At 43.9% G+C, this 15,944-nt stretch overlaps 1 protein-coding gene across 2 annotated transcripts in view; it reads right to left on the reverse strand.

The window, feature by feature from the left end:
- Positions 1-15,944, reverse strand: part of LOXL2 (lysyl oxidase like 2) — a 50,265-nt gene that overhangs the window by 31,926 nt on the left and 2,395 nt on the right. For both annotated transcript variants that reach the window (XR_003095304.1, XM_006028919.3), the window contains exons 2-3: positions 14,340-14,551; positions 5,288-5,510 (exon numbers count right to left, since the gene is read on the reverse strand). Coding sequence is in view for 1 of the 2 variants with exons in the window: in XM_006028919.3 (XP_006028981.2) it covers positions 5,288-5,510; positions 14,340-14,551 (435 nt within the window). In the remaining variant the exon portion in view is untranslated. The remainder of the gene's footprint in view (positions 1-5,287; positions 5,511-14,339; positions 14,552-15,944) is intronic.

Here is a 15,944-nt window from a genome sequence, read left to right on the forward strand (position 1 = left end):
GCAAGGGCCACATGAGTTATGCCCTATGATTGGAACATAATAAAATCCAGTTTTTCTCTTCATACTTATAAAAATGAGGAAGATTCCCTACATGATGGGTGGCAGAAGGTAGGGCAGGGTGGTACCTTAGAGACTACGTGGTTCACAGAAGCATGAGCTTTCATAGGAAACAACCAATTTCATCAGATTTTTATTGCTGCATATCAGTAAGCCACTAGAGGTCTCTGCTTTGCTGTGTAGATTTCCAGACCGTGGGAAATGGGGTAGATAGGAAAGAGAGCTGGAACTCAAGCTGAGTGGAAGTCTGTTTATCTGTGATTGAACTGTTTTTTAATAAGTGCCCCTACTTAAGGCAGGCTATGATGAACTCAGAAGGTCCACATCTCAACAAGAGAAATAATCAGTCCTACCTATCACGCGGTGTGGCAAAGCTCACTTTGTCAAGATGTGGCAAAGACATTAATGAAGGTCTTTCCAGTAAGAATCTTGGAGAACTTTGAAGGCAGGCTTGCAAATTATCTTATATTATATAGAAAGCACACAGTATCTCATCTACCTTACCTTTACAGAAGGAAAATGTATTGATTCCCTAAAAGTACATTTGTTTCAAGTCATGGCAATCTCATGAAAACAGACACTGCGCCCTATGCAATATTCCAGGCTGAATTCTATCACTATCTGATAGGTTTCTCAGCCATTTATGCTGTTAAGCATTTTTTTTAAGCAGACCATAAATATTTCACTTAATAGATGATAAAACCCAACAAAATTACAGCATGTAGTACAAAAAAAAAAAAAAGGTTGGCAGAAATTTTAAAAAGCCACACAGTAAAAGTTGGCCAAGATGACACATCATCAATCAAGTTATTGTGTCTTTAAAATGGTAACTGCAAGTTGGCCTACAGAGTTCAGCTCCCAGCCACGACTACCAAGAGATTATAAGACTGAAGAATTACCATATGCAGATAAATGACCAGGAAAGAATGAAGGACAGTCTCATGGTCAAGGGGCTACCCTGGGAGTCAAAAGGTATAGGCTTTATTACTGGCATTCCCACAAACACTCTGTATGACCACAGGCCAGCTGCTTATACACTTTGTGCCTCAGTTTTCCCATCTGCAAAATGGTGATTAATAATATTTCCCTATCTTCTCACAGGGTTGTTCTGGGGATTTCCACTTGTCAATTGCCCAGGTTCTATAGTGTTAGGGGTATCCAAGAACCTAGAAAGGCTGTGTGGTCTACACTTGTCAGAACTGTAATGAACCTTTTGATTTAAAATGTCAGTGAAAAACAAGTCAAGCAACTGAGAGGGTAAACATGTTAACAGTTGTAAGACTCTCAAAAGTTAGGCAAGTTTGGCCCAAATAAGTACTCTGGTTTATTTGATCAGCTGTACAGCTGGTAATCATTTTAAAGTATCAATTCCAACAGTATTTTCCATCAACATTTGACATTTTGAAGAAAAAGGATGAGGTTTTCATGAAAATTACATCCCATTTTCAATCCAGCCCTTTGAGACAGATTCAGCCAAGGTGTAATAACTCAGGGAACAGAAGGCAGAGCCCTTCATGTCTGGGTGACAGTTTCAAGTCCAGACCAGGATAACATTTATTTTTCACATTCAGTGCTTGTTACTGAGCTCACTGAAAAGTTTTCCAGTCCTGCCCATTACCTTCTAGAGAGAGTAGCTGCTGCTGTTACCCCTGGAGGGGGACCTACTGCTATGGAAAGCATGCCATAAATATGTGAACACTGAATGATTTGTGAGAGCCCCGAGACCAAAGAACTTAAGACTGTTTAAAGTTGGATATACATCCAATCCTTCCAGGCTGGGGTCACCTGAAGGCCATCCAAAGCCTACACTGAATGCTTACAGAATTATTTGGCAATGCGGATGGCTCAAATGGTTTACAGGACCCTTCACTTCGGAAGGCCAAAAACTTGCACAAAGATATGAGATTTCAGCCATGCAATTAGCGAATGGGAAATGCACTACACTGCAACTATGCATGGTTTATTATGTATATTGTAGTAGTGCCCCCCAGCACAAGATGAAGGCTCAATTTTGCAAGGAACATAGGGATACATAATAAGAGACAGTCCTTTTTCTTTAATAAGCCTACCACAATAGAACTGTAGGGCAGGAAGGGGCCTCAAGAGATCCCGTAGTCCCATCTCCCTGCTTTTGGGCAAGATTAAGTAGGTCAAGACCAAACCTGTTAAATATGTCTCGAGTCTTTCTTAAAAAATATCTTTCTTAAAAAAGAAGATTCCAGGCTCCACAGGTATCTTGTTCCAGTACTTTGCTATCATTGGAGAAGCTTTCCTTACATCTAACCTTTCCTACAAATGAAAGATTGTGTCTTGCCCCGAGCCCAATGAAAGTGGGGAATAACTGGTCACCGTCCTCTTCCGAACAACCTCACGTATTTGAATTATTATATTCTCCCCGTAGTCTTTCCTAACAGGTCACATTTTCCTAACTCTATTTTTCTGTTTGCCTTTGAATATTTTCCTATTTGTCAGCATATTGCTTAAGGGATGCAGGCATGGCAGTCACTGCAGCAACCGCAACATGGATTAGATGTATTCCATCTAGATTTAAATCAGCCAGCTCCGATACTGATAACAGTGTAACAGCAGCAGCAGCACAGGACTCAGTGTGGCTATCTACCCAGTTTCTAGGATGGGATTTGCAGCCTCTGTTGCGCTTCATACTATTGTGGCTAGATGCTGAGCTACAGAGGGGGCACATCAACACTACTCTGCAGCCATAGCAATGCTTTTTAAGGCTAGTAAACAAAACTGGATATACCAGGATACAACCGGACTGCACTCGATGCCTCAAAGTGCTGAATAAAGCAGGAAAATTACCTCCTGCACTTTACATAAAAGTCTCTTGTTAATACATCCGGGAATAGTATTTGCCTTTTTTGGGACAGCATCATGTTGTAGGTTTCTTTGGTTAATGGACCACGATAATCACCGGATACTTTTCTGGAGTACTTCTGCCTAAGCAATCAGGGCTCGTGGACAGAGGTGATATCTTTTATTAGACCAACAAAATCTTGTTGGTCTAATGAAAGATATCACCTCTGTCCACGAGCCCCGACTGCTTTTTCCTCTAGACCAATACAGCTACAACCTAGATAGTCTGCCTAAGCAGTTATTCCAGAAGCGGATGTATTTAGGAATATCTTGCATCAGTTTTACTGCAAAATGATACCAATAAAAATATACTTAAACACATCCTGCTTCTCATACATTCCTTCAACCATCATAACTACTGTAAAACTACCAAGCAGTTGCTCCCTCCTAACTTCAGAGATGCAGTGTGTGCATCTCTGAAGTTATATCAGGTCCTGGGTATGACTGTAAACTGCAGCCAACTGGAGGACCTCATGGCAACGTGGCGGGGCTACTTGTGGTGGAGTAGCTGCTATAAAATACCACAGCATCCAGAGTAAGGCAAATATAGGGTTCCTCAAAACCCTAGCCCCCATTGTCTTGTGGGTACTCCTTGGTTGAAGACAAAGGAACATCACCCTAACAGAAACACACTCTTGATGAGCTGTTAGGCAGTCAGCAACATCTCTAACCTGTTTCTCTCTGGCAGAAGCTCACTCTGGCCTTTGGACTCTGTTTCGGTGGCCTAAGGGGGTGGGGATGGTGGGTCCTGGGCAGCCTCCACTCTTCCATACTCTTGCCTTCGTGTATGCACTGAAGGTCTTGGTGTGATGGGTGCATAGACCTCTTGTGTGTACACCATGATCCAGAGTATTGACAGTTGCCATGTGAGACTATCTGAAGTCAGTACTTTGCACTTCTCTTTTTTGCTTTCAGACTATTTCTCCAATTTCCCCAAGATCATTTTGAATTCTGGGGCCTATCCCAAGTGCTTGCAATTCCTTTTTTGCTTGCCACTATCCACAGGTGTTATAACTGTGCTAGCTCAGGGGAGATGCACAACACCAGGGTACCATGGAGAAAACTTGCACAGCTGCTATCTGTGCTGTACCTGTTCTGGGGAATAAAAAACACAAGACTTCATTCTCCAGGGCTGCCATCAATATGGCGCTTTTTGCAAGCACACTCTCTCAAAAAACTAAGAAAGAATCTGCTAATATCTGATGTCAATCAGTATTATTTTTCAGTAGAAGGCACAAAAGGAGCAAAGAGATCCGATGGTCCATCATTATTATCTGTAGCCAGCTGAGGTTAAACAGCTATGAAAAACCAAGCCCAGCACCAACCAGGGAAATACTCAATTGGCTGAAAGAGAACAACTCAAACAAAAATGGGACAAATGCATTTTCTCACTACTTGCTTTTAGCTTTGCCAGCTTCAGTACTTAATAATGAATCCCACACCATTCCAAGCCAACCATCAAGCTAAAAAGAGTAGGAAGCCTGCAGAGGGAGGCTCCACAACCTTTCCCTTGGAATGACTGTGGATCTGTGGCGGAAGGGGAGATCTGAAACAGAAAGGATGACAGCAGGGATGATATGGGTAGCAGGGTGAGTTTGTGTTAAAGCAAGAGAGTGGAACCCAAATAACCTGACCTAGCTCTCCAACCTGTTCCTAGCTCTGCTTGCAATCCCATTAGTCATGTTACTTATAAAACTGGGTAATTTTTTTCACTTGAATAGTTCGTTTGACACCCCCCACCAAAAAAAAATCTTATTTTTAAATGGCAATGTTTTCATTTTGGTTTCTTTGAAATTAAACATTTTGATTTTTTTATTTCAAACTAGTGCTTTGCTTAGTTTTGTTTGAGGACAAATTAAGCATTTCAACTGACCTGACTCATCCCTGTCTCCATATTTGCAGGAAACACAAACAACTCTGTCAAAAATACTCAAAGGCCCTCCAGTGGTGGGGTTTTGTTTGGGGAGGGGAAGGGGGGAGAAGGGAGGGATTTAGGGGAAAGGAAAGTAAGTTATTTGGGAGGAAATTAAACTGGAAGCTGGTTAAGTTTTCACTGAAATTCCAAAAATTAAAAAAAAAAATTCCTTCAGCTCCAGTGATAGCACAATCTACCCTGAATGAATGCAGCGATTCACAGAGTTGCATAGAGACTCTTCTATAACAGAATACAGGTTGGCTTCTGCAAAGATTTGCTCAGGTACATAGGCTTTATACATTGAGTAGCTCCACTAAAGCCGATAATATTCTCAGTGCATATGACCGTACAGATGTGTCAGTCTTGGCAGAGTTTTGATTGATCTATAGAGTTACCCACCCAAAAGACAAAACCCTTTATAGAGGGATTTGTACTCCTTACCTCCTGCCTGAAAGCTTTTCGGAAGCCATTATTACTGCTGGGAGCAAAAGCCCGGCCTGGCACACAGCTCACCACAGCAGGCATCCCATTCTCACAGGTGACATTATTTTTATTGTCCACATTGAGACGGCTGCCCAGTTTGCAGCTGGAGATATGAGCCTCATTGCCAGTGCACTCCATGGAGTAACCCCAGTAGCTTAGCTTCTTCTTTTTGGCAAGCAGCCTTCAAAAAGAGGAAACACCAGAGAAAGACAGTTAGTGAAAACCATTAAAAAGCAGAGAAAGGAAATCTTTCACTGCTCAACAGCCGACCTGTGGAACTTCTTGCTCCAGGAAGTTGCCAGGACAAATACAATGGTGTGAATTTAAAAAAGTACTGGCTTAACCCGACAACCATTACTAATTTTCTAGCATACAGACCAACATAGAAAACAGTACTATCCCTTTTAGTTGTATATTTTTTTCCTCTGCTTGGACCAGGGAGATACAGGCCTGGTCTCTGATGATGCAGCCTCACTGTCTCTGGTGCCTGAGTTAGCGTGATTCAAGGCTGGTTTCATTTCTGCTATCTCATACTAGAATGATTTCCCAGTCATGGTTTGGATGTACCTGTAGTCAACTAGCTGGGAAAAGCAACAAAGGACTATCCTTTGAGTATTAGCCATGCAAGGGGATGGACATACTTGGCCATTGTCTCACACTTGTGCAGCTCTACCTGAACCATGCAGAAGATATATGCAAATGCATAGATGCTCCTTTTTCAAATATATTGGGAGGATGAAGAAGGCGCCGGGTAATGTGGGGCCCCTGCAGGATATGCTGGGCAATCTGGTGGTTGCGTCAGAGGATAAAGCAGACCTCTTTAACCAATTCTTCACCTCCGTTTTCTTGTGCAGGGACCGGGACTTCCCTGCTGTGATAGAAGCCGGACGCGAGGGGATCGCCTTCAGACCTCAGGTTGGGGAGGACCGGGTTAGAGAGCTTCTGGAGGGGCTGGACGCGTTCAAGTCAGTGGGTCCGGATGCTCTCCACCCCAGGGTGCTGAGGGAGCTAGCTGGGGTTATTGCAGGGCCCCTGGCACGGCTCTACGAGCGATCGTGGTGCTTGGGCCAGGTGCCAGACGATTGGAAGGTAGCTAATGTGGTCCCCATCTTCAAGAAAGGGAAAAGGGAGGACCCGGGCAACTATAGGCCCGTCAGTCTTACCTCAATCCTGGGGAAACTCTTTGAGAAGATCATCAAGGAGCACATTTGTGACGGGCCGGCATCAGAAATGATGCTCAGGGGCAATCAGCATGGATTTATTAGGGGGAGATCATGTCAGACCAACCTGATTGCCTTTTATGATCAGGTCACAAAGGCCATGGATGCAGGTGTCGCGGTGGATGTAGTCTTTCTGGACTTCAGCAAGGCCTTTGACACCGTCTCTCACCCCATCCTAATTAATAAACTAGGCGACTGTGGCATAGATGCCTACACAGTCAGATGGATTGCAGATTGGCTGAAGGGTCGCACTCAGAGGGTGGTGGTGGATGGATCATACTCGACTTGGGGGGAGGTGGGTAGTGGAGTCCCCCAGGGCTCGGTCCTGGGGCCTGCGCTGTTCAATTTCTTCATCAGCGATCTTGATGTTGGGGTGGAAAGCAACCTGTTTAAATTCGCTGATGACACCAAAATTTGGGGGGAGGTGAGCACGCTAGCAGGGAGAGAGAGATTGCAGAAGGATCTGGATAGGTTACAGGGGTGGGCAAACAGGAACAGGATGTGTTTCAATACGGACAAGTGCAGGGTGCTGCACTTGGGTAGTAGGAACCAGCAGCACACTTATACGATGGGGAACTCCCTACTTGAGAGCACGGAGGCGGAAAGGGATCTTGGTGTCATTATTGACTCCAAGATGAACATGGGCCGACAATGCGAGGTCATGGTTGGCAGGGCTAACCGGACCTTGTCGTGCATCCACAGGTGCATCTCGAGTAGAGCCAGGGAGGTGATCCTCCCCCTCTATGCGACGCTGGTCAGGCAGCTGGAGTACTGTGTCCAGTTCTGTGCGCCCCATTTCAGGAGGGATATGGACAACATGGAGAGGGTCCAGAGGAGGGCCACCCGCATGATCCGGGGACAACAGGGCAGACCCTACAGTGAGAGACTGCGGGACCTGAACCTATTCAGCCTCCACAAGAGAAGGCTGAGGGGGGACCTGGTGACCGTCTATAAACTCACTAGGGGGAACCAGAAGGGTTTGGGGGAGACGCTGTTTCCCCTAGCCCCCGCTGGCATAACAAGGAGTAATGGGCACAAGTTGATGGAGAGGAGGTACAGATTGGACATCCGAAAAAACTACTTCACAGTTAGGGCGGCTAGGAGCTGGAACCAACTTCCAAGGGAGGTGGTGCTGGCCCCTACCCTGGGGATCTTTAAGAAGAGGCTGGATACCTACCTGGCTGGACTCATTTGAGTCCCGTTTTTTGTTTAGGGTTCTTTTGTTGTTCCCCGCCCTGGCAGGGGGTCGGGCTAGAAGATCTATTAGGTCCCTTCCGACCCTAAAACTATGAAACTATGAATAGTAGAAAGCAAAAATGCAGGGATTTTTGTTTTCCTGCACATGCACACTGGTTCAACACAAATAATGCTGGTGCCATTTGAGGCTTTATGAGAATTTAGCCCCTACCATAGCTGCTGTGCTGGCAGGCATTACCCTATTACCTGGAAGAAAGAGGCAAACTTAGGACAGAGTAAGGGCTCTCCATCTCCTTCCAAACTGGCAGTATTAGCAACCTCAAGCCTGCAGACAGTTTTTGAGAGCAAGAGCAATTCTCTTGATGACACATTTGCAGCAGAGAAGATTGGCAGCCTTTTCCAGTGCTTGTTTCCCAACTGGAACATCTCCAGCAAACCCCATGGGCTGTAAAGGGGTGATAAGCCAGTGGAAGAAAATAATTCAGCATCTTCCAGACAGATACAAAAGGCCAGGGCTGCATTTGAGTTAAAGCAGTCAATAAAAAGTTTCCAAGCACCACCATAGGAGAGATTCTGAAAACTAAAGGATAAATTAAAACACAGAGAAGCCAACAGCCAAATGTGATCCTGCACTGACTTTGCAAGAGCCCGTTCCTCTGTTCTGGTGTTAGTAGCAAATTAGACATTGTGGTCCTAAAATTAGATACGATGCAAAACATATGGAGGTGGAGGGAGTGCCAGAAAAAGACTTTGATTGATTGTAGCATTAGCCTCATAAGACAGACAAAAAGGGGTGAGTGGGTCTGAAACTTAGTGAGTCTGAAGCTTAGGGAGCTGGTAAAAAATTAAAATCTGTCTGTGCAGTTATCAGACGCAATTCAGACAAAATGGGTAGCGACTCAACATTTTACTCCCCATCTGGCAGCAGTTTGGTGGGTCTATGTGAAAGAAACTGGAAGATCTCAGCCCACTTCACGGTGGCATGTGTCCAGCATAACAAAAGAGAAATCTAGGCTAAAACAGCTTATGGATACTGTGCCACCCTCTCTAGAGCAGGATTCCCCCCAGGACAATGTACATTGCTACAGAGCAGTGGAGGCTGACTTGTCTGTCCAGTTCTTTATTAATTTAAATTAGTATTCTCACTGGCACCAATTTAAAAAATAGATTTATATTAAGGTTCAAAGTAGAACAAAATACTAAGAAAAAGGAATAGCAGGCAAAAAACAACTTCATAATTTCATTGAAATTGTGAAATTCAAGATATTTTAAACAGCTCCTCTCCCGCCATCAGCCATCTCCACTCTGATGGCAGCTCCATAGAAGGCAACTGCAAAAGTTTAAAAGGGATTTTTTGCCTTCCTCTGTAGCAGGGGCATGGGCCTCTAACCTGGGATCTCTTGAGCATCTATTGACAACATTTCATAGAAGCAGGATGTTAGCTGCCATGGTTTCTCCTGCTTTTCCTGTGGCAGGTTAGGGTGTTTTGTCAAGGTTGACAGTAGTCTTATTCGGAGTTTAGACCAGGGGTGGGCAAAATGCGGCCCCTGGGCCAGATGCAGCCCTCCAGGCCATTCTAGCTGGCCCGCAGGGCCCCTAAAAAATTTAGAAAATTAAGATTTATTTATTTATTTAGAATATTTATTTATTTATTTAGAAAATTAATATTTATCTGCCCCTGGCTGCCTGTCATGCAGCCCTTGATAAGGCTCAGTAAGCGGCCCTCCGCCCAAAATAATTGCCCACCCCTGGTTTAGACTGTGGAGATATGAAGGATCCTGCCTCAAGCAGGGGGTTGGGCTTGGTGATCCCTGGAGGTCCCTTCTAGCAAACAATAGTACTAAGGGTGTATCTAACAGTGAGGAAACAGATTAATGGGAAATAAAGAAGTACTAATGGCCATTGGCCACCCCTTTCCCAAAGGCTGAGAGATGGATCCTTGGATATTTAGCAAGAGCCTAATGGAATTAAATGCATCTAACCCACTAAAAGTTCATGAGAATTGTGTACAAAACTCCTTTAGACTTCAGTGTGACAATAAGATGTGACCTTGGTCAACTAAAAGTGAAAAGATCACTTGGGAACACAAGCAAGGAAACCGATTCCGTAAGAGATCCTAAGGGAAATCTAGAACAAAACTGATTTCATTGAAGTCACTCCAAATTGACAGCAGTCTCGCAGGCATCACAATTTGGCCCTTTGTTGGGATATTTATGGTGGGTTGTTTTAGCATCTTCTTACTCCCAGCCTACATTTGCTAAAAAAAAAAATATAGCGTATTAACAGCATTTGCATTGGGAGCTCCAGACCTACGACATGTGGGCAAAGAGTTGCACAGATTTTGCAAGCAGGCAGGGAGAGGCATCTGCCTTAACCAGCAAATAAAAGGGACATCCTAATAGGAAACAGGAGCAGAAAATGAAGTGGTGTCATACAGCCAAAAACACTGGGGAAAATTCATCCCTGGTACAACCAACTGAAGCCAATTAACTTGGCCTATGTGCCAGGAGGTCACAGAAGGATGAGCTAATCCCATCCAACTACATTAAGGAGAAAAATTCATTAGTGGTTCTCTTCTCTGACGTCCACACAGCTGGACTGAGCAGGTTTGAGGCTCCCATTTCTGGGTGTCCTGATGGACAGCATTTCCACCTTTAACTAACTCCCCCTGGCAGGCATCTGCGTAAGTGAGAAAGTTTCCCTGTTCCAGCCCCATTGAGTTAGGCAGAGGAGCAGCCACATCCATCTCCATCTGCCAAAGCCCAGGAGACCTTATGTTGCCAGTTGGAATCCATGGAGAATGCATCGTTCAGATACGGGTGCAATTAAGTGCTCCATAAATTCTAACAGATGCATCACCTAACAAAGGTTATGTTAAGGTTGAAAACATCTGCCAGCTGCAGAGAAGATGCACGCAAGACAAGAATTCCTGTGATCAGCTCCTAGCCTCACTCTACCTCTTTTGGACAAGGAAATGGACTGCTGAGCACCTTCTGCTGACCCCAACAAAAGTTTCAGGGACCTGGCATAGCAGACCACAGACCTGCATGTATCCCAGCTTGTGCCTTTCTAAAGTGGAACTAATATTATTTGCCTCTTTCCACCAGGGCACAGCTCTGAGGAAGGATGAGTTAAATGAAAGCTCTTATATAAACATCTCTGGAGAACAAACAAAAGCATGGAAAATGCGCTAAGACTTGTTATGTTTCCTACATAAATTGCCTTGTCAAATGCAGAAAAAAGTAACATTCAGGAATACTAATAATAATAAAAAAAAATCCTTGGCAGGAAAATGATAATGAACTAAGTTGTTTTCTTTTAAGCAGGGTCCATCTGCAAATCATTTCACCTCCCACCATCATGCAAAAACAGCCCAATATCAGTTAGCTCAGCCTGTAAAGCTAGTTAGCAGAGAATGGGATTTCTGTGAGTTTAGGAGGGGGCGTTTTCAACCCCCAGCCAGGGCAATTACAAAGCCAGATGAGAAACCGAATCTGTAGTCTGGTTTCCTAGCAGCACAACAACAGTGTGAAAGGTTTCACTCTTGGAACATAGGTATTTACAAGTTATGCAGAGCACAGCCTAAAAAATGAAAAAACGTTACAAGGCTTCAAGCTCACGTGGAAAAAGGGCTTGTTCAAAGTGATCAGTAAAAGGCAGAATCTTCCCTTCCCCAAACCACTGTGTGACATGACTAGAAGGTGGGTGGAGTGAGCCATAGCACCAGACCCTCAGCCCTTGGAAGAGAATGGTACAAAACAATTGGCATCCTAGCTTCCAAGGGAGGACCGTAGAGAGACTGAAACAGAGACCATCTTTGACATCTACAGACCAGATTTCACCCAGGACCAGAAGACAGGAGGCTGGGAGTTTTACTTGGTCCCAACCTGCCTGCAGCAGAGTTGATCCAATTCAGTGCAGTCACTAATTCATTGTCTTAAGGAGTCTCTGTGTCTTATTTACAGGCTCTCTCTACCTTGGGGTACAAATGCAATGCTACAAGGTGACAACCACTGGAAGCTGAATCTTGTATACATGTCAGCCCCATAAAATTGGGATGCATGCATTAAGGAGAGAAGTAGACTTTCTGCCCAGGATAGAAGCACCCCATTTTAATTCCTGCCCCACAGTGCAGAAGTTGTGGTATTATTATTCAGACAGCCAAAGTAGTCAATTTGGCTCATTGTTCTTCACTCCACGGGTGTTAACGATCATTTTGTTTTTCTAATGGTCTTAATATTTCAAGAATCAAGACAGCCTTTCTTAGGTTTTTGCTAGCTGCTCCTTGCCTCTCTACTCCTAATTCACAGGCCTGGAAACTCTTCAGCTCTTTTCAAAATCATTGATTCATCAATGGAGACCAGTCTTCAGCAGCAGCTAGGGTTGCAGCCTTAGTAAATCAGGAAAGGAAGGGTAAGCCAGCTGAAATTAGGCTCTGCTCCCCTCTACAAAGACATAACGCTGGAAAACACATCTATTCTTCCGTCTTTTAAAAATAAAGTACGTATTTTATTCTGGGGCAGGTGTATGCAGGAAAATATGGTGTCATGTATTCTATATGTGTGGAATAATATACTATAGTTATAAGTATATATGTCTTACATATCCACATACATTATATTATACCTCATACATAACTGAACACATTATAAATACACACATAAGATTCAATTCCCAATTCTTAGAGAGAAACCATGCTAGCCAGAGCTTACCTCATGCTAAGATATTATATGGAAAGATGCTTTAGGTAGCTAGAGCCACAACACTATGCACTATTGCTGGATAAAGGATCGCTGCCGATCCAGCCTTTACATATACAGTCATTTCTAGCTATTAAATGTAAAGGTCCTTCTTGGAGACATCTATAAATGAAGAGCAGGAAGGATTTACTTTGTCTTATTAGAACAAGCTTATTTTGCCATGTGGTTCTAATGGATAGGGCTGGAGCACAACAATGCCTCTGAGATAAGCTCTCTCTCCAGCTGGGGCAAGATAATGCACATGGCTGGAAACATGTGCCACTGTAACCCAGAGCAAAGCACAAGACTGTCTGGCAGCAATTATTTCTTCATTGCTCATCCACCTTCAAAACCTGAAAACAAGAGTCCAATTGAGTCTTTTCTTTGCTGGTGCTGCTATGTGGCTTTATACTATTTCCAACCCAGGGACCTCTTCCATTGATCATCATCTTACTAAGAAAAACATGCGATACAACCAGTCTACACCAAGGAGAACCTCGAGAAACAGCCTTCATGTGAAACAAAAGAACAAGCAAAACAATCACAATTATGCCTTTAAGAATTGCATCCTCCCCTCAAGCAGCTTATGCCATGGTCGGCTTCTGGAATCAGAAGCCTGGGGAAGAAGCTTATTGGCATAAAAGCCTAAGGCAGATGTGAAATAGCTTATTTATAGCAAACTGTACAGAAAACAGTGCTTGTGTGTCACTAGCTGGAGACAAAAACAAGCCTGCAGTGTGTAAGCTTGCAATGGGCAAATGTCAGACATCCTGCTAGATTTGTTCTGCACAAGCCAAAAAGGAGAATGAGGGGTCTCCCCAAGTCCCTATATTCACTTCCCTCATTTTGAGTGCTCCAGGCTTATTTCAAAGTGCAGCACTGAAAGCCCAATCTGTCCTGCCAGAAACAACCTTGGAAGCCCTAGGACAGACATTTTAAGCATTCTGTCCTTTGCCCCTGCTCAGTGCAGGACTAAGTGATAGGGTGATTAATACAGTGGAGGCAGCTGGCAACCCAAGTAGGCAGGATTGCCAAGACCAGTGGAGCTGAACTGGTGTTGGCAACAGTGGAAGATTTATTGGAAAATTTCCCCCTTGCAGATGGCTCCCATGTAGGTAACCAGCAACTGACTCACAACCCTTCCATGCAGTGACTTGGCAGCCAAGCAGGCCAGATCTACAGAGGGTAAGCCGAGGTGAGAGCCAAATGGCAAATGCTTGGTAAACCCCAGGTAAATATGTCATCATAGATATGAGAAAGTGGATTGTATGCCAGGGAGGGAATGAGGATTCTTGTGCTATGAGACAACACAGACTGGCTTTGTTGCAGTTCTCTTTCATTAAACCTTCCATCATGCCACATGCTAGCCTCAATCCTGCAACCAGCTACATGGACTTTGGGCCTACAAGGATCAGACTATCACATATATTTATTTACACAGGCACTTACACTCACATACATATAGCACAGTATCCAGAGCCACAAAAGATTAAAAGAAAGGAAGAAAAAAGAGAGCCAACACAGGACTATGCAGTAGCAAGGAATGGAAGAGGCCTACTGAATCAAGCCCATCCCTGTGCCAATGTCAGATTTATCTTGTTTTAAGTTGATATTACACTTAATGTTCGCCAAAGGGTGGGAATCAAACAAGCCTCGTGTACCCCTAGTTACACAAGGAAGTGCCTGGTATTTAAAATGTTTACACAAAAGCAAAATCTGATCTAAAGGAATGAAGCAGTTAACTGAGGTTTTTCCACCTCCCTGTCTTCAATTTAATTTGAAATGGGTGTGTTTGAACAAGGCCTTGAGTGTTCAGGAAACATGACCGAGACTTATAAAAAGCTCTGCTCTTACTTGTAGACCTTGGTGTTATATTTCTTCTCGCCTGGAAAGCCAAACATGCCACAGATGACTCGGGAATTTTTTGTGGTCCAGTGTTTGTCACAGATCTGCTTCCAGCTCCCTCCTTCTTTCACCTCCACGTAACCCTCCGTGACTGGCACGCGCTTGCGGTAGGTAGCGAGAACCGCTCGGATTCTTACATCTTCCACTTGGATGTTCATATTCTATAAGTTAAAAAGAAAAAGAATATTTTAGGGATCCACCCTAGGGAGGCAACAGATTCTAATGGTTAGAGCAGGGGAAAAGGAGTGCCTGACATACAAGCTGAGATCTCTACTTCAAACTCAATAAACTGCACAAACCACTTTGATTTCTCTGCCTTTAAGTCATTAGGGAGAGAGAAAAAGAGATAGAGACCGTGGTATCTTGTTCCCCAGTTCCACCACTAACCTTTCAGGCAAAGTCAGGCAGCCCATTTCACTTCTTTATGCTTCAGTCTCTCTATCTTACAAAAGAACTGGTATTTAACCATATGCAGAAATGTGTGGTTGTGTATGTGCCAATGTTCAATTGCTGGATCTTTTACAGTTAAAGCGGTAATTCAAATGGGATGTTTCTGAAGTTTCTGCTAAGATATTTTTATGGTTTAAATAAAGCTTAGTCTAGTTCACTTAAAACATACCACACAGGCATTGTTGCGTTATTACATGGAAAAGGTACCATTTTTATTTTGGGTATTTCAGTGGCTTAAGGATTCCTACTCCTAGGAGCACAAGGGCAGACTTGAACACCTGCCTAACTAAAGGTCTAGCTACAGCAGGTCAGTCACCTGCTCTCCATGGGCCAACTCCTGTGGCATCTTTCCATGTTGGGATAAAGAATATGATATACCATAATGGGGGAGGGGGTGGTGAGGGTGAGGACAGACTTTCTAGATGGCATTTCAGGTGTTCCTAGCTTTGGACCTAAAAATCACAGTTCCTGGGTCTGGAGCTACCCTGGTTTTCACCATCTGAGGATCTGACCACAGGATCATAAACATGAGCTGGAACTGAAGTTAACATCATAAGAGGAGCCTATTCTCATAGTATTTTGCACAGGGTCACAAGAGGCTGTCATTATTATGGAATGCATCAGTTCAACCTGACTTTGTAAAAGACAAGGGAGCAGTCTCAGAGAAGGTACTGAACACGGAGGATGGCACAGTGTTTAGGGCACCACTTGGCGTTCAATTCCTTGCTCTGCAACAGGCTTCTCTGATGACCTCTGACAAGCCCCTGGCTATGCTCAGGTCCTCAGCTGCAAATGCAAACACCACTGTCCAACATCAAGGAGATATTGTGATGATAAACACAGTAAGGATATGTCTGACAGCATAAACTGCTGAGATATCTACTAGAAAAAATCCTTTCCATGTTGCATCTGAGTCACAGGCTGGCTGATGGGAATTAATTGGCTCCTGCTGGAACGTTTACCATTCAGTGCTGCTGGCTGCTCTCTGCTGTTGTAACTTTGTCAAGATGCCCAAGACTTTTACATAGGTGTCCCTTTTTTCTATGACTTAAATCTAAATGCATACATACCAGAACTTTCTCTCTTATAAGTGTAACACAGCAG

The sequence above is a fragment of the Alligator sinensis genome, unplaced genomic scaffold (assembly GCF_000455745.1).
Source record: "Alligator sinensis unplaced genomic scaffold, ASM45574v1 scaffold722_1, whole genome shotgun sequence".
Lineage (NCBI taxonomy): Eukaryota > Metazoa > Chordata > Crocodylia > Alligatoridae > Alligator > Alligator sinensis.